The sequence below is a fragment of the Chiloscyllium plagiosum genome, chromosome 40 (genome assembly GCF_004010195.1).
Source record: "Chiloscyllium plagiosum isolate BGI_BamShark_2017 chromosome 40, ASM401019v2, whole genome shotgun sequence".
NCBI lineage: Eukaryota > Metazoa > Chordata > Chondrichthyes > Orectolobiformes > Hemiscylliidae > Chiloscyllium > Chiloscyllium plagiosum.
The window spans coordinates 26,397,056-26,416,188 of NC_057749.1; the positions used below are offsets into that span (position 1 = coordinate 26,397,056).

Here is a 19,133-nt window from a genome sequence, read left to right on the forward strand (position 1 = left end):
GGGAGTAATCCAGATATTACTACTCTTGAGGACCTCATTTTTAAATTTCTGCCTAACTCTATGTAATCACCCTTCCTATGTCGTTGGTTCCAATGTGGACAATGACCTCCTGCTGGCCCCTCTCCCCCGTGAGAACATTCTGCACCCTCTCTGAGACATCCTTGATTCTGGCACTAGGAAAGCAACACACCATTCTGTTTTTTCGCTGCTGGCCACAGAAATGTCTGTCTGTGCCTCGGACTGGAGAGTCCCCTAACACAATTGATCTCTTGGAACCTGACGTACCCCTCGTTGCATTAGAGCCAGTCTCAATACCAGAAACTTGGCTGTTCGTGCTACGTTCCCCTGAGAATCCATCACCCCCTTTATTTTCCAAAACATCATACCTGTTTGAAATGGGTATAGCCACAGAAGGCTGCTGCACTAGCTGCCTACCTCTTACCTTTCCTGGAGTTAACCCATCTATCTGACTGTATCTGAGACTTCCCCCCCCCCTTCCTATAACTGCCATCCATCACATACTGTTGCTGTTGCAAATTCTGCATCACTTCCAACTGTCTCTCCAACCAATCCATTCGATCTGATAAGATTCAGAACCAACAGCATTTATTGCAGATATAATCTGCAAGTAACCCTTAAACTCTCTTTGAACTCCCACATCTGACAAGAAGCGCATATCTACTAAAGGCCAGTTTTGCTTCTTCACAATCTATAGACCCAGAAAATAACACCGTGTTATTCCTCTAAAAACATTGCTCCAGGTTAAATCAATAGTTATGGCTTATATTTTAAGTTTAATCAAGAGCCATATCTCAAAAAACATATAATCAAGAAAGAACCCACTCTACGCAGTACTGCAGACTTTCTGTAGGTCACTCAAAAACAATACACTTATCTGCTTCTGTGCTGTGAACCTCACCCAAACAGTTCTCCAAGATCAGTTGTGAATTTCACTGTTTGTTAATTTTCCCAGACGCACCCCGATATCCAGCGATACATGAATTCAAACAGTAAAAGACAGTAACTGTGCAGGTTCACTGCTGTGTCAGTTTCTCTCTCTCTCTCTCCTGCACTTACCTCACCATATGTGCTTCCTTTGTTTGTTCTTCTCCCTTTTAAAACTGCAGTTGTTTTTACTTTTTTTCCCCAAAGTTCCAAAACAATGCAACATCATATAAAACAGTAATTGCTGCTCCTGAAATTTGAGGAAATCGCCTCTAACACCTAAAATACCTCAATAAAGAAGCAGCTGTTACAGCCAGAAATTTTTCCCGTCCTCCATCTTAGATTACCCAGACTCCATCTCTGAAACAGCTGGAATGGGAATGCACAGGTGGCAGGACTCCCAGGCATCTGCTGCCCATGACCTTGTTATTAGTTCATTTATCTGGCCTATGGGCATCAGTGGCTTGTCCAGCATTTATTGCCTGTTCTTCCTTTCTCTTGAGAAGGTGGCAATGAGCTGCCTTCTTGAGCTGCTATAGTTCATTTGTTGTAAGTACACCCATAATGCTGTTAGGGAAGGGAGTTCTAAGATTTTTAACTCAGTGACAGTGAAGGAACAACAATATATTTCCAAGTAAAGGTGATAAGTGGCTTGAAGGGAAACTTGCACAGGGTGGTGTTCCCATGTACTTGCTCCCTTTGTCCATCTAAACGGAAGTTGTCATGGTTTGGTAGATGCTAAGGAGCCTTAGTAAATTTCTGCAGTACATTTTAATGATGGTATACATGCTGTTACAATGTGAAGTGAATGAATGCTTGTGAATGTGATGCCAATAAAGGGTTTTTTGTTCCTGGATGGTGTCAAGCTTGAGTGTTTTTGGAGCTGCATCCATCCAAACAAGTGGGGAGTATTCCATCACATTCCTGATTTGTGCCTTGTAGATAGTGGACAGACTTTGGGAAATCAGGAAGTGAATTACTTGCTGCAGGGCTCCTAGCCAAAGATGTGCTCTTGTAGTCACTCTATTTATGTGGAGAATCTAATTGAGATTCTGGTCAATCTAAACTCACAGGATGTTGATAGTGCCATGAATATTTCTTGCCACTTGTCATACCAAACCTGGACATTCTTCAGGATTTTCTACATTTAGAAATGGACTGCATCAATATGAGGAGTTGTTAATGGTGCTGAACATTATGTGGTCGTAGAATTCCTACAATATTGAAGCAAGCCATTCAGCCCATTGAGTTAACACTGTCCTTGCAAAGAGCATCCCACTCAGACCCAGACCACGCTCCCCCAACCACCCTATCCCTGTAACTCTGCGTTTCCATGATTAATTCACCTAGCTTTCAAATCCCTGGACGCTATTTAGCATGGCCAATCCACCTAGCCTGCACAACTTTGCACTGTGCGAGGAAACCGGAGCACCTGAAGGAATCCCACACAGACACAGGGAGAATGTGCAAATGCCACATATACAGTCGCCCAAAGAATCAAACCCTGGCGTGGTGAGGCAGCAGTGCTAACCACTGAGCCACCGTGCCACATCAAATCCCTTATGCAAATCCATGTACAGCAATCAGAAAGTAGTCATCAGTGAACATCATCACTTCTGATCTTATGATGGAGCAGCTAAAGATGGTTGGGCCAAGCACACTCCCCAGAGGAATTAATGCAAAGTGCCCTGGAGCTGTGATGACTGACCTCCAACAACCACAACTATTTTCCATGTTACCAAGTATGACTCCAACCAGTTTGTTGGGGGCTCTTGATGCCACCCTTGGTTAAATGCGGCCTTTATCAGGGCAATTTCTCTCAACTCCCCTGCGGAATTCAGCTCTTTGTCCAGATTTGAACCAAGGCTGTAATGAGGTCAGGAGCTGAGGGGCCCTGGCAGAACCCAAACTGGGCATCACTGAGCAGGTTATTACTGAGCAGGTGCTGCTTGACAGCACTGTTGATGACACCTTCCATCACTTTATTGATGATGGAGGATAGATGAATGGGATGGTCATTGATTGGCTTGGATATGTTCTGCTTTTTATGCACGGTGGCACAGTGGTTAGCCTCAGGCGACTAACTGTGTGGAGTTTGCACATTCTCCCCGTGTCTGCGTGGGTACTTTATTGATGATGGAGGATAGATGAATGGGATGGTCATTGATTGGCTTGGATATGTTCTGCTTTTTATGCACAGAATATATCTGTGCAACTTTCCACATTGTCAGGTAGTTGCCAGTGTTGCAGTGTACTGGAACATGGGGCCGAAGGGCCTGTTTCCACACTGTAATGTAATGTAATCTAATCTAATCTAATCTAAACTTTCCACATTGTCAGGTAGTTGCCAGTGTTGCAGTGTACTGGAACATGGCAAATTCTGTAAAAACAAATTGTGTGTAAATTAAGGAGTGGAGCATGGATTTCAAAAGGAAAAATAATGTTTCCTTTACTTGTTGAATGTTGTACCTGGACTTGCATTAGAAATTTGGTTAAGTGCCACACAATAGACTTGCGAAGGAAGTTAAAAGTCTTGGTATAAAATGGACAAGAGCAACATGATTACAAAACTGGCTGAGTGATAGGAAACAGAGAGTAACAGTCAATGGATATTTTTCAGGCTGGAGGAAGGTTTGTTGTGGAGTTCTGCAGGGGTTTTGCTTTAGCTGGATATATAAATGATTTGGATCTTGGCATATGGGGACAACTGCAAAGACTACAGATGACACAAAACTTGGAAAAGCACAGTGCAGAATTCCAAAAGACGTTGACAAGTCATTGGAGTGGGCATATAGGTGGTAGATAAAGTTCAATACAGAGAAACTGAGTGATGTATTGTGATGTAAAGCACATAGAGCAGTAGCAAAATCTGTGCAACAAACTCCCATCAAAGCAGCCTCAGTACCTGATGCACTTGTGGTGAGGTACAAACAGTGCTGCATATTCCTGTGTCACATCGACAGACCAAGTAATGGATTTATCATCTTAAACTCAGCAAATGAAACTACTGCTTGGTTTTAGAGTTATAGAGATCTACCACACAGGAAAAAGGCCCATCAGCCCACTGAGTCTGCACCACCAAACAACCACCAAGCTACTCTAAAAGCAGAAACTGCAGCAGTGCTGAAGAACAACCATGAGTGGAATCAAAATGTTAACTCTGTACTCTCTTTACACATGCTGCCAGACCTTCTGAGTTTCTCCAGCAACTTCTGTTTTTGTTTGCTTCAAATCCAGCATCTCCAGTTCTTTTTTCTTATTCACTTAACTATTCTAATCCCACTTTCCATCACCTAGCCCATAGATTTGTATGTCCTGACATTGCAAGTGCACATCTAAATACTTCTTAAATGTTATGAGGGTTTCTGCCCTACCACCCTTACATAAAGTGAGTTCCAGATTCCCAACATCCTCTGGGTTAAAAAACTTCACTCACATCCCCCCTAAATCTCCTGTCCCTTAGCTTAAATCTATGCTTCCAGTCATTTACCCCCCACCAAGAGGAAATGTTTCTTTGTCTATGCATCTCAGTCCTGGCCCTCACTTAATACTCTCTGCTCCAAGGAAAACAACCCAAAATCCAGAGATGTGCAGGTTGGGTGGATTGACCATGCTAAATTACCCAATAGTATCCAGGGTTGTGCAGGCTAGATGGATTAACCACTGGAAATGCAGGGTTACACAGATGGGGAGGGATGGGATGCTCTTCGGAGGGTCGGTGTAGACTTAATGGGTCAAACACCCTGCTTCCACATGGTGGGGATTCTATAAATCCCAGTTTATCTGATCTCCCTTCATGATTAAAATTCTAAATCTCCGCATCTTCTTCAGCGCCATCACATTCTTCCTATAATATGGATTCTAGAACCACACACAATACTGTAACCGTGGTCTAACCAGTGTTTTATATAGTTCCAGCATCATCTCCCTGCTCTTAGACGCTATGCTTCAGCTAATAAAGACAAATATCCCATACACCTTTTTAATCACTTTATCTACCTGTCCCACTACTTTTCAAAGGACCAGTGGACATGCACACCAAGGTCCATCAGATCGTCAAAGCTTCCCAGGGTCCTACCGTTCTTCATGTTTTGGGGATTGTATTTGCTAAATAAATAATAAAATGGAAAATTAGCTCTTCTGGACAGTCCCAAATGGCAGACACAGAATTCACTGGCGAAACTCAGCAGATTTGGCAGCATCTGATAAACAGTCATCAGACTTGAAACATTAACTCTACATTCTTCCCATAAATGCTGCCAGACCTGCTGAATTTCACCAGTAATTTTTATTTTTGTATCAGATCTCCAACATCTGCAGTTCTTTGTTTTATTTTAAAGCCTGGTTACCTGTGTTTCGTTGTCGGCTGCTCCTGAGTGATAATTCTGTAGACACATTGACCATCAGGGAGCCTGAAGCCAATTTGAACTTGAAAGGGAAGAGCTGTCTTCTCTTGAATTTCTGAAGAGGAAAGATAATTGAAATCCTGCAAATTCTAACATATCAGAAACATCTCATTGGCTTTTGTGTGTTGTCTTTATTTCAATTAAAATTCAGACATTAGTTGTTAATCAAATGAACTTAGATCAAACTGAGTTTAGTGGTTCAATTTGCTGCAAACTGTTTCTGGCTAAATGGTAAGATTTATTATTTCTGAATGAGTTCAGTGTTTTATCATTGCACCTTAGTCATTTCACAGAAGTGTTACATGCCAGAGGATCTTCTTATATAGTATTGTTTGGCTGAATGTTACTTTTGCAAGCAGCAACAAATTTTTTTGGAGGGTTTTCCACTGCAAGCTCGACCAAGATTTCTTGCCATCTCATACCAAACACATCTCATTATCAACTTGCCTGACCTCATGGTGTCCCACACATTCAATGCTAGAGCCATCTTACCATGCACCATCCCCAAAACAACCTACCACTCACCAGGTATCCACCAACAGGCCAGCAACCCTGACACTCAGATGAGCACCCACATTCCAGACCTGCCCTTCTCGTTCACGGGAGAAGAGGAAGATGGTGCCACAATTCTCTGACAGGGACCTGGAGATGCTGAGGGATGTGATGTTGCAAATGAGGGGTGCCCTCTTCCCAGAGAACTGGCAGAGGAAGCCATGACACTAGATCCTAGTCTAATCTGAGTTCACCACTCAGACCCATGCCATCTCAATTGTGCCAAGGAATGGGCAGCAGAGGCACAAAGTCAATGACCAGGGTGAGTGCCACCATTTTCTGCCAGGGTAAGTGCCACCATTTTCCCTGATCAGATGGACTACACCCCAGAGTTCCGAAGGTCACAGTTGAGAAGATTACAAAGGCATTGGTGGTGATCATTCAGGAATCTGTATAGTGCAGTACAGGAGAACATGTTTCCATTAGTAGGAGATTCTGGGATTCGAGGGCACAACCTCCGTGAAAAGGACAAGCCTGCAGAACTGAGGCAATGAAGAATTTCTTCAGCCAGAGAATGGTGAATCGGTGGAAATCATTGTGGCAGAGGGCTGTGGAGGCTAAGTCATTGAATGTCCTAGATAAGTTCTTGATTAGTAAGGAGATCAAGCGTCACAGGATACAAGACAACAGAAGAATGGGGTTGAGAAACAAATCAGTCATGATTGAATGGCAAAACAGATTTGATGGGCTGAATGGCCTTATTCTGCTCCAATATCTTATAGTCTTATGCCTCATTTCATATCTCTACCAGATGAATCATGGATCAATGTCTGTGTTGAGAGGCTGCTGCAGCATCTCAAAGTAAGAGGAACAAGGTGTATCGAGGAATATCAGTCCCTCCTGAAACCAATGACCACTCATTCTACAACATTCCTGTTCTTTCCCTGGTTGCTATGTCCAAAAGGTGTTGCTTTGAAAGAGATGTGTAGCAAACACAGCAAGCCAATATATCAGAAGGCCAGGGATTTGGGATCTACAGGTCCAATGTGTGGCTGTGTGTAATATCATTCCCTTTAAAAAGGCCTCACTTGCCCTGCCCATTCTGAGTGTGGTCACAGCCATTTTCTTCCCATGCTTTCAATTTCCAACATCTCACCAATGAATTTTTTAAAATGACTATTGTCATTTGGGATTATGGTCAGCATGGACTGGTTGGGCTGAACAGTCTATTTCCCTGCTGTGACTCTTTGTTGATGAGCAAAGTTGCTTTGCCCAATGTCACCTGCACTCTGTTGAAACCCTTCAGCTGTTAATAAAAAAATCAGAGCTTGAAAAGCAATTTGGTTACCAAGACTTACATTGTGATGCTGAGAATGTTAACACCCCATAACACGGAGATCCCCATCTTACTGCAGTCTTTGCTGAGATGTCAAATGTGATCGATTCATCTGCTTTTCTATAAGATGCAGCAGTCACTAGATGACGGCATTCCCAGGAATCTGACTGATATTCTTTATTCATTTTTTATTTCTTTTTATTCATTTGTGAAACTTGGGCATCACTGGCTGGCCAGCACTGATAAACCATCCTTATTTGTCCTTGAGAGGTGAGGGTGAGCTGCCTTCTTGAATCGCTGCAGTCCACTTGCTGTGGGTTGACCCATAATGCCGGTAGGGAGGGAATTCCAGGATTTTGACCCGACGACTGTGAAGGAACGGTGGAATATTTCCAAGTCAGGGTGGTGAGTGGCTTGGAGGGAAACTTGAAAGTGATGGTGTTCCCAAGTACCTGCTCCCCTTGTCCTTCTAGATGGAAGTGGTCGTGGGCTTGGAAGATGCTGTCTGAGGATCTTTGGTGAATTTCTGCAGTGCATCTTGTAGATAGTACACACTGCTGCTACTGAGCATCAGTGGTGGAGGGATTGAATATTTGTTGGTGTGGTGTCAATCAAACGGGCTGCTTTGTCCTGGATGGTGTCAAGCTTCTTGAGTTGCACTCATCCAGACAAGTAGGGAGTATTCCATCACACTCCTTGACTTGTGCCTTTTAGATGGCGGATAGATTTTGAGGTGTCAGGAGGTGAACAGAAATGTTATTTGCTTGCCTGTTCCATTAAACTTGAGAACTGTCTTTAACTGCACAGGCAAAGAGACAAGGAAAGAACATAAGACCATAAGACATAGGAGCGGAAGTATGGCCATTCAGTCCATCGAGTCCACTCCGCCATTCAATCATGGCTGATGGGCATTTCAACTCCACTTACCCGCTTAGAATTAGAGGGGGTAAATTCTCCCCGTAGCCCTTAATTCCTTGTGACATCAAGAATTTATCAATCTCTGCCTTGAAGACATTTAGCGTCCCAGCCTCCACTGCACTCTGCAGCAATGAATTCCACAGGCCCACCACTCTCTGAACTCCAATGAATACAATCCCAGTATCCTCAGCCGTTCCTCATATGTTAGACCTGTCATTTCAGGGATCATCCGTGTGAATCTCCGCTGGACACGCTTCAGTGCCAGTATGTCCTTCCTGAGGTGTGGGGACCAAAACTATACACAGTACTCCAAATGGGGCCTAACCAGAGCTTTATAAAGTCTCAGTAGCACAACGGTGCTTTTATATTCCAACCCTCTTGAGATAATTGACAACATTGCATTCGCTTTCTTAATCATGGACTCAACCTGGATGTTTACCTTTCGAGAATTCTCAACTAGCACTCCCAGATCCCTCTGTACTTTGGCTTTACGAATTTTCTCACCGTTTAGAAAGTAGTCCATGCTTGTATTCTTTTTTCCAAAGTGGGTTTGCTCGCATTTGCTCACATTGAATTCCATCAGCCATTTCCTGGACCACTCCTCCAAACTGTCTAGATCCTTCTGCAGCCTCCCCACTTCCTCTGTACTACTTGCTTGTCCACCCAACTTTGTATCATTGGCAAACTTCGCTAGAATGCCCCCAGTCCCTTCATCCAGATCATTAATATATAATGTGAACAGCTGCGGCCCCAACACTGAACCCTGCGGGACATCGCTTGTCACCGGCTGCCATTCCGAAAAACAACCTTTTATCCCAACTCTCTACCTTCTGTCAGACAGCCAATTCTCAATCCATACCAGTAGCTCACCTCGAACACCATGGGCCCTCACCTTGCTCAGCAACCTCCCGTGTGGCAACTTATCAAAGGCCATTTGGAAGTCTAGATACACCACTACTGGGTTTCCCAGGTCTAACCTACTTGTCACCTCTTCAAAGAACTCCAACAGGTTTGTCAGGCACGACCTCCCCTTATTAAATCCATACTGACTTGTTCTAATCCGACCCTGCTCTTCCAAGAATTTAGAAACCTCATCCTTAATGATAGATTTTAGAATTTTACCAACAACCGAGGTTAGGCTAATTGGCTTATAATTTTCCATCTTTTGCCTTGATCCTTTCTTGAATAAGGGGGTTACAACAGCGATCTTCCAATCATCCGGGACTTTCCCTGACTCCAGTGACTTTTGAAAGATCTCAACCAACGCCTCCGCTATTTCCTCAGCCACCTCCCTCAGAACTCTAGGATGTAACCCATCAGGGCCAGGAGATTTATCAATTTTAAGACTTTTTAGCTTTTCTAGCACTTTCTCTTTTGTAATGGCAACCATACTCAACTCAGCCCCTGACTCCCTTTAATTGTTGGGATATTACTCATGTTTTCCACTGTAAAGACTGATGCAAAGTACCTATTAAGTTCTCCTGCTATTTCCTTATCTCCCATCACTAGGCTTCCAGCATCAGTTTGAAGTGGCCCAATGTGTACTCTTGCCTGTCATTTGTTTCTTATGTATTGAAAGAAACTTTTACTATCATTTCTAATATTACTGGCTAGCCTACCTTCATATTTGATCTTGAACATCTGCACAGTGTCCTCAATTTTACCCACAAACTCCTGCCATTTTTGCTCTACTGTCTTCCCTGCTAGGCTCTGCTTCCAGTCTATTTTCATCAGTTCCTCTCTCATGCCCTCATAATTATCTTTATTTAACTGTAACAAATTACATCTGATTTTGCCATCTCTCTTTCAACATTGCAGGCAGATGACCATGGATACCAGTCATTATGCAGTAGGTAATATGGCTCTCCTGTTATCACATAGTAAAGATACTCTGTTTACATGCATCTCTCCTCACATCCTCATATCGTTGACATTACTTATATATTCCACAGGAGCAAGTAATATCTTATGTGATGTATCCTGCTTAATCAATGCTGCATCCTGTTAGTTCAAGCTCAGAAAGGTGTGTAAATGTCTTGGTTTGTGCCCTGAAATAATATAAATAGGTGGTCTTGTTGTCTAGAAATGTTCAAAGGCGTTGGCTCAGTCGCTGAAAGATTTGAAAATATGTGCTTTTGAGTTCTGAAAGTGCATACATTTGATAGTTCAATTCTGAAAGAAACAAACTTATCCAAAAATACATCTTGGCACAGTAACTACTCTACAAGAAATGTCAGAGAGTTGTGAAAGCAGCCCTGTCATAAAACAAGCCAGTCTTCCTTCCATTGATTCTGTCTACATTCCTGCTGCCTTGGGAAAGCAGCCAACATAATCAAAGACTCCTTCCACCCTAGTTATATATTTTTTCACCCTCTTCCGGTCAGGGAGAAGAAAGAAAAATTTGAAAACATGCACCAATAGATCCAAGAACAGCTCCTTCTTTGCAATTATCAGAATTTTGAATGAACCTCTCAAATATTGAAGTTGATTTTTCTCTCTAGCTGCAACACTATACTCTGCATTTTGTTCTATTCTCCTGATGTACCTACCCAAGTATGATTTGCTTGGAAAGCACACAAAACGATAAGAAAGGTGATAAGGACAAGCCAGGGAACTATAGACCGGTGAGCCTGACCTTGGTGGTGGGCAAGTTATTGGAGGGAATCCTGAGGGACAGGATGTACATGTATTTGGAAAGGCAAGGACTGATTAGGGATAGTCAACATGGTTTTGTGAGTGGGAAATCATGTCTCACAAACTTGATTGAGTTTTTTGAAGAAGTAACAAAGAAGATTGACGCGGGCAGAGCGGCAGATGTGATCTATACGGACTTCACTAAGGCGTTCGACAAGATTTCCCATGGGAGACTGATTAGCAAGGTTAGATCTCATGGAATACAGGGAGAACTCGCCATTTGGATACAGAAATAGCTCAAAGGTAGAAGACAGGGTGGTGGTGGTGGAGGGCTGTTTTTCAGACTGGAAGCCTGTGACCAGTGGCGTGCCACAAGGATCGGTCCTGGATCCACTTCTTTTCATCATTTATATAAATGATTTGGATGTGAGCATAAGAGGTATAATTAGTAAGTTTGCTGGTGACACCAAAATTGGAGGTGTAGTGGACAGCGAAGAAGGTTACCTCAGACCTTCCTATCAGAAAGATGTTGTGAAACTTGAAAGGGTTCAGAAAAGATTTACAAGGATGTTGCCAGGGTTGGAGGATTTGAGCTAAAGGGAGAGGTTCAATAGGCTAGGGCTGTTTTCCCTGGAGCATTGGATGTTGAGGGGTGACCTTATAGAGGTTTATAAAATCATGAGGGGGCATGGATAGGATAAACAGACAGTTTTTTCACTGGACCAGGGAGTCCAGAACTAGAGGGCATAGGTTTCGGTGAGGGGGGAAAGATATAAAAGAGACCTAAGGGGCAACCTTTTCACTCAGAGGGTAGTACGTGTATGGAATGAGCTGCCAGAGGAAATGGTGGAGGTGAGTACAATTGCAACATTTAAAAGGCATCTGGATGGTATATGAATAGGAAAGGTTTGGAGAGATGTTGGCCAGGTGCTGACAGCTGGGACTACAGTGGTTTATCTGGTTGGCATGGACGAGTTGGACCGAAGGGTCTGTTTCCGTGCTATACATCTCTAGGACTCTATAATACTTTTCATTGTATCATGGTACATGTGACAATAATAAAGCAAATCAAAAAGCTTCAGACACCATAGACAGCATCTGTCACAGACATAAAATTATCCTCATCCTTCTCAGTTGCTTGACCTCTTCAGCCAGGCTTGCAGGGAGAAGAAGATATCAGACATGAAGCAGAAAGACATGGCGCCTGCAATGAAACAAACCTGGTTGGTTTTCACACCAATGATACTTATCAGAGCTGGCGCAATGAAGGTGATAAATTCGACAGTGAGGATACTTTGTCCCACTTCATTGCAGCAACGACGTTGCAATCCATCACATCTAATCATCACACTGATGAAAGCGGAATACCGGGTACTCTGCAGAGCACACTGCAATTCTTGTTAGACTAGGCCACAAAGCTGATGGCTCTAAATATCCCTTGAACAGCCAATTAACTGATACTCACGTTCAAGCTTTGACTCTTTTATTCCAAATTCAAAGGTGATCTCCATGTCTCTAACCACATTTCCAATGTGTTTCACACTTTTACTGCTCATGTCATCTTCATATTTAAAGTACCTTCACAGGACAGAATAGTTAGGGTCAGGAATGGCATAAATTATAAATGAGAAATTAAGAAATAAGTTCTTTCCCACTCAGTCCAATTCTTGGCCTGGGTCTCCCCCACTCAGTCTGACTCCTGTACTGGGCTATTTACAGCAGTGTCAACCCTCCACAGATTCTTAGGTGGTCAGAAAGCATTTTATAATGTTGCCTTTGATTTTCCTTTGGATGAAATGGCTTCAGACGGGGCACAGTGGTATCAGAAGAACCAAGGGTAGCCTCTAGCACACCACAATATAGACAGTCCTCAGCCTGAATGTGTTGTGATCAGGACATACATGAGGCCAGAGACACAGGTACAGCGGGAGCAGCTGGGGTAGGGATGGCCATAAGACCAGCGCCTGTGGGAATGATGCCTTGAAATTAAGCAAATCCAGGGACATATAAGATGTGAGAGGACTGTTGAGGATAAACCATGTGGCTGCTATGCCACAGGATTTTACATGTACCAATTATGAATTTCTGAATGGGCAACAGAATTTGAATTGAGTTGAATACAATAAAAGAATAGAATAAGGTATCACCCCAGTAATCATTCTTACAGTTGCTAGATGTATAAGGAACAAATTGAAATAACTGAAGCAGCAGTTTGAGCTATGAGCTACTACTGAGACATGGCTGAAGACAGTGGGAATCGGAACAGAGTGTAGAGCCCACAGCAAAAATGGTAGAGGAAAGACGTATTGACTAATAAGCATGAAGTTACTTCAACAATGGAAGGATAGCAACAGTTAAGTAGTCAGGCGATTCTTTTGAGTAAAAAGAAGAAACTGATAATTAAAACTGAAGGTCACCACAGACAAATTGTGAGGTGACAGACTGTACATGAAGGCAGCAAAGCTACTGTTTTGTTCAAAATGGCTCTGAAGCAGGGTCACTGGAGTTAAAGTGTTAATTTTTTCCCTTCACTGATGCTGCCAGTCCTGCTGAGTTTCTCCAGCAATCTGTGAAGGGAAAACGTTTTTGTTTGTTCCAGATCTCTAGCATCTGTGGTTTTTGTTTTGTTTTACTTCAAAGCAGACTGGTTGCAGAAGACTTTAATTTTCACTTTGATTTAGAAAAATAGACTAGCACTTTAGAAAGTTAGTGAATTCCTTGAACATATCCAAGACAGTTTTCTGCAGCACTAAATCCTGGAAGGACCAAGTAAGCATTCCATACAAGACTTAGCAATGAGCCAGAATGAACAAACCACCTAATGATGCACAAGCAGTAGTCAAATATGACGGTGTGAGAAAATGTATACAAATGGATATAGTTACTAAAATACTGCACCTGATTTAGAATGGATAACTTCAATGTAGAGATTATCCTTAGTAAATCAGTCATGTTTGTTAATGGGTAAAATGGAAAGCAGACAGTGAGGGATGCTCAAACAAAATTTACATTGATGCAGAAATAGTTTACATCCCTCAAGGAGAAGAGCTCTATATGCTAAAAATACGACCACTGAAAATTAACCAAATATGTAAGTGACAGACATGAAACTTAAAGAAAAATATGAAAATGCAAAAACAAAATACACATATCCCATCATATGAGAATATAACAAATAATCAGAAAGGTGCAACAGCAGAAACTACAAAAAAAGTGGAATAAGAAACTAGAAACTCAAAAATCAACAATAAAATTTACAACTATATTGTGAAAGGGCGATAAGTAGGGAACAAGGTGGGCCCTGGGAAAATTAATAATAGTCATAACATTAATTAAATTACTAACATGGAGGGCACTCTAAATAACAATGTTGCACATGTCTTTACAGGAGAGGCAAGGTCAGCATTCTGGAAACCCCAAGGAAACGAAGATTGAATCAGGCATAAAGACGCAACCTAACAAACATAATCAAGGTAACAATAATTAAGAAAATAATTTCAATTAAGGAGTGACAAATCCTTAAGGATTAGACAGTTTCCGTTGGCAAAATTAGGGGAATTCGGTGATAATATATATTTGCCTCAACTACAATCTGTTTAAGTTCTCTAAATTTCACAAATCACTCTAATATTTAACAAAGGATGAAGGAGTAAACCAGACAATTATCAACCAGTCGGTCTTGCATCAGTTGTCAGGAAATTATCTATAACTGAGGATAAAGGTGTCTTAATACCATAATCATTTTCAGCTGACCAGAAGCAAGCACTATGGAATCATAAAGACTGAACTGTATAAAGAGGTGACTGAAGTACAGAGAGAGTATCTATGAATATCTTTTAGATGGACATCCAAAAAGCATTTGACAAATGCATCGTAACAGATTGTCAGCTAAAGGTTGAAACAACAATTCCAGCTAACAATGATCTTTATAGCTAGCATCAATAGCTGGATTCATACCCTTAGTCCCAGGCATAATTACTTTCAATCAACTTTGGAACAATATGGTACACCTCTGAGACAGGTAGAACTCTAAAGCGGATCTTCTGATCCAGAGATAGGGACACTTATCAATGTGCCCAAACATCCCTGCTCCCAAACATGAGACTAAGCCAAAATGTACTCCCAAATAATTTAGATCATAACTAATGATGCAAACCTACAAACACAGGCCATTCCAAGGTCTGGAGTACCTTATCAAGTCTCCTCCATTTTTGTCAAAACAAAAAAGGTTAGCAAGGAAAACGTCCTATACATTATGAATAAAATAGTGACAAGGCTTCACATTTATCACTAAAACTTACAGGCTGTCATGAACAATGAAGGTGACAGTAACATTTGTAGCAATTACATCATCTTCTAAAATTAGCTGAAATTCATTGTATAAATTGGCTGGGTTGGTGATGTTCACCTGAGAATGAGAAAATAGCAAAACAATTAAGCTACCTCTCAATTTTTAAACATTGTTTTTTTTTCCTTTTCATTGCAACACCTCAAACACTAGCACCAGACTTAGCAGCATGCTGCATAAGGGTCTGAAAGGGTTAATGCTGACAAATGCTAAGCAATACGTACTATGATGTCATTTGGACTTGTGAGTAGAACACAGCATGATTATGAACGAATGATATTTAACATTTGCTACTCCTCAAAGTCTCTGACATAATGTCTGTCCCCTCAATATAATCCCAGATTATTTGTAACATACAATAAATTATATAGTATTTATTAGTACAGATTCTTCTAATTAGTCCAAGAAGTGGTTTCCTCTCCCACACGAAACCAGGCAGTCCCTGGAGTTTCCTTCACTCATACAATATAGTGAGCTGACAACACAGCTGGCAGCACTGACTTTCCTTTGATTAAATCTCTCTTCTTTCTGAGATAACCAGAACGAAGAGAGGGGAGGGGTGTACGTACTTCCTGAAAGTGTGGTACAGGCAAAAACATTATTGCAGTAAATATATACTAGGGTAAAACACTAAATGCTGTAACATTCAGGCTACCAACCAAAGTCTTGAAGGTGAGATTCAATTAGATGGCTTTTCTCTGCAGACAGTAATGTGATGGTTAAATGTTTTTTTTTGTTTTATCTCTGTCCTGAACTCCAGGCTGCAATACTTAGAACCCACTCAAACCTCCAGTGTTTCAAGCTTTGGTGGTCCTCACAGATCGTTTTCTCACCTTTCCTCCAGTTTTATCTGCCAGTTGTCCGAGTTCTGGTAATCTGCAGTCGGTACCTTCAATAGTCAGTACAGAGATGATCACCCTAAGAGTGATGATTAGACTGGGTTATAGTTAAAGTCTCCTCAGGATTATGAAGACTGTACATAGGTTTTAAGAACCAGTGTACAGGAAGAAGTCATTTAGCCCCTCAAACCTATTCTGTCATTAATCAGGTGATGACTAATGGGCGAATAACAAGTGTACACCTCACTTTATCCTATATTCATTCATAACTTTGGATCACAAAAATTTAATCTCAGAATATAAAATTTAAAGCTGAATAATCATCAGCTGCCATTTGACAATTTTTAAACTTGTACCATTCATTGCGTGTGAAAAGACTTCCCCCGAAAGGCTTTGCTGTAATGTTTAGTCTATGCCACTTGGCCTAGAGTTGTCCAACCTGTATAATAATTTCTCTTTATGTATCCATCTTAATACTTTGGAAGCTTTGATCAAACAATCCCCTAATCTTCCAAATTCCAGGAATAAAGACCTAGTTTAAACAATCTCTCTTCATAATTTAACCTAAGAAACCCAGCATCATTCCAGTAATCCAAGCATCATGCTCCTGATGGCAGAGGATTCCAGAACAGGGATCACAGTCCAATGATGAGGGGTAAACCATTTAGGACTGAGATAAGGAGTGACTTCTTCATCCAGAGAGTGGAGAGCCTGTGGAATTCTCTGTCACAGAAAGCAGTTAAGGCTAAAACACTATGATCTCAAGAAGTTAGATACAGCACTTGGAAAGAGATCAAAGGATATGGGGAAAATGCAGGAATAGGCTAATGAGTTGGATAAACAGAATGAATGGAAGACTCAAAGGACCAAATGGCTACTCCTGCTATTTTCTATGTTTATGTTTGTAAATTTATGCTGCACTCCTTCCAAGCAATATTTCCATCCTAAGGTTTGGTTCCTTACTAAGACCAGCTCTCAGTACTGCAGGTACGGTCCAAGCAGAATTTTCTACAACTCATGCATGACTATTCCTCTAGACACAAATGTCAGCATTCCAATAACCTTTCTGATTGCATGACTGGTCTATAAATTTCCTCGTTTTCTGCTAATTGGATGGATTACTGCACTTACACAGTACCTTGGCAAGATCATACCTGGAGCATTGTGTGCAGTTTTAGCCTCTTTACTTCAGAAAGGTTAAAGAGGGAGGGCAGCAAAGGTTCACTAGACTGATGCTAAGGTTGGCAAGACTGTCGTATGAGGAGAGATTGGCTTGCTTGAATCTGTATTCACAAGAGTTTAGAAGGACAAAAGGATACCTGATTGAAAGTATTAAACTCTAACAGGACCGAAATAGACGAGCTGCAAGGAGGATGCTTTCACTGGTCAGGGAGTCGAGAACCAATGGTCACAATCTCAGGAGATGGGGAAAACCCTTTAGGACTAAGATGAAGAAATATTTCTTCACAGGGTAGTCAACCTGTGGAATTCATGACCACAGTAGTCTGTGGGGGCTGGGTTAATGACTATATTTACAAATGAGATTGATTTTTTTTAGATATTAAAAGCATCAAGGGATAAGGAGAGAAATTCAGAATACAGCATTGAATAGAAGATCAGCATGATCATGCTGAATGGCGAGCAGGCCTGAAGGATCAGATAGTCGACTCCTGCTCTTCATTTCCATATTCCTATGTCATCTTTCTTAAAGCATGACATGACATGCACAATCTTCCATTCTAATGGAACAGTTCTCAAATCAGAAAAGTTTCAAAGATTTTAGTAACACCATCGGAAAATATTATTCTTTTAAACCATTTACAAAAATTCGACCTGTCCTGGGATATTCTCACTGAGACTTGATGATCATTCATTATCTTCATTACTATTACTTTCAAATAAACCTGTTGGGCTATAACCTGGTGCAGTATTCTGAACATAGTAATTTTCTTGAGTTTATGTCCTTGATTCATTACTAGGTTTCTTGGGAGGTCTGGCATTCTGACCTCATCCTTTTGCTGTTTGCTCTTCATTCCTAGATTTTTACTAACAAAATCTTAGTAATGTTTCAAACCCAGAATGCTGGAGAAACTCAGCAAGTCTAGAAGTATCTGTGGAGAGAGAAACAGAGTTAACATTGAAACTGGTATGACTTAAAAACATTCAATGGATTCACATTTCTGCTTACTACCCACATTTTGACAAGTAGTGTTCTTATCTTTTGTGTGTGTAAAAACTGGTTCTGTACTTTCTTTGTAGACCTCTCACTGATGTGTTGTTATGATGCTGTTTACTGGGACAGCCTCAGTCCCACTGAATTGGCCTTAGCGATTCACTTCAAAGTCAGTCTCTCTAAATCCAGATTCTTAACAGCTCTTTCAAACACTGATCTTGATCATATTATGGCAGCTACCGGACAAAGCAATGTCTAGGTATAATCTGCAGAAGCTATTTCATAAGTTTCCTGACTGTCCAAGAGTATTTCACCTTTCTATTTTGGGGTGGGGTAGCAAAACAGAAGAACCTAGTCTATTACTTTTCTACTCTGGCATCATTTCCAGAGATAATTCAAACTTCGCTCTACCTCTATTTTGAATCTTGCTGCTAAAACCTGGGCCAGAAACAATGCTGTATTGTAATACTAGCAGCAAACCTCATCCCTCTTCCTACCTCAAAGACAGGACTATAGGGACATTAAAGCAGATCATGTCTCATCAGCTTCCTTAGCTTTATTTTCCCACGCTACTCCACTGCTTCAAGTCACATATGTAATGATTACCACAAATTACACCCATTTGCACTTATGGGAGAAATTGAGGTCACATAATTATGGCAAATCAATCAATACTCTAAATCTAATTGCATTTCTGCAAACATTCCCCTTTTCTTAAAAAGAATTGCATGCACTATCATTTGCAACTACAAGTTATGCAATATGCATGGTCACAAAGAGAATGACCATTCATTAGCAAAAACATGTTAACTCTAGTCAGTCCCACTTTCATTAGTCTCTGCACATGCATTGTTTACAAAGTCTTTATATGGGTCAGATCTCGTTGGCCATTCCTCAGGTATCAACTCACTCCTAGCCTAATGTTTCTTCACTGGGGATTGTTGTTTTTTAGGGATTGCTATTTATTGATTCATTTACATCGCTGGAAAACAGTGAACCTGTGGGATGAATGTTCATTGTGTGGGAGGCAAAATCATTTCAT

At 41.3% G+C, this 19,133-nt stretch overlaps 1 protein-coding gene across 2 annotated transcripts in view; it reads right to left on the reverse strand.

Moving 5' to 3' along the window:
* Positions 1–19,133, reverse strand: part of LOC122542640 (circularly permutated Ras protein 1-like) — a 112,579-nt gene that overhangs the window by 43,672 nt on the left and 49,774 nt on the right. For both annotated transcript variants that reach the window (XM_043680635.1, XM_043680633.1), the window contains exons 13-16: positions 15,913–15,997; positions 15,033–15,139; positions 12,197–12,309; positions 5,295–5,406 (exon numbers count right to left, since the gene is read on the reverse strand). In XM_043680635.1, coding sequence (XP_043536570.1) covers positions 5,295–5,406; positions 12,197–12,309; positions 15,033–15,139; positions 15,913–15,997 — 417 coding nt within the window. The remainder of the gene's footprint in view (positions 1–5,294; positions 5,407–12,196; positions 12,310–15,032; positions 15,140–15,912; positions 15,998–19,133) is intronic.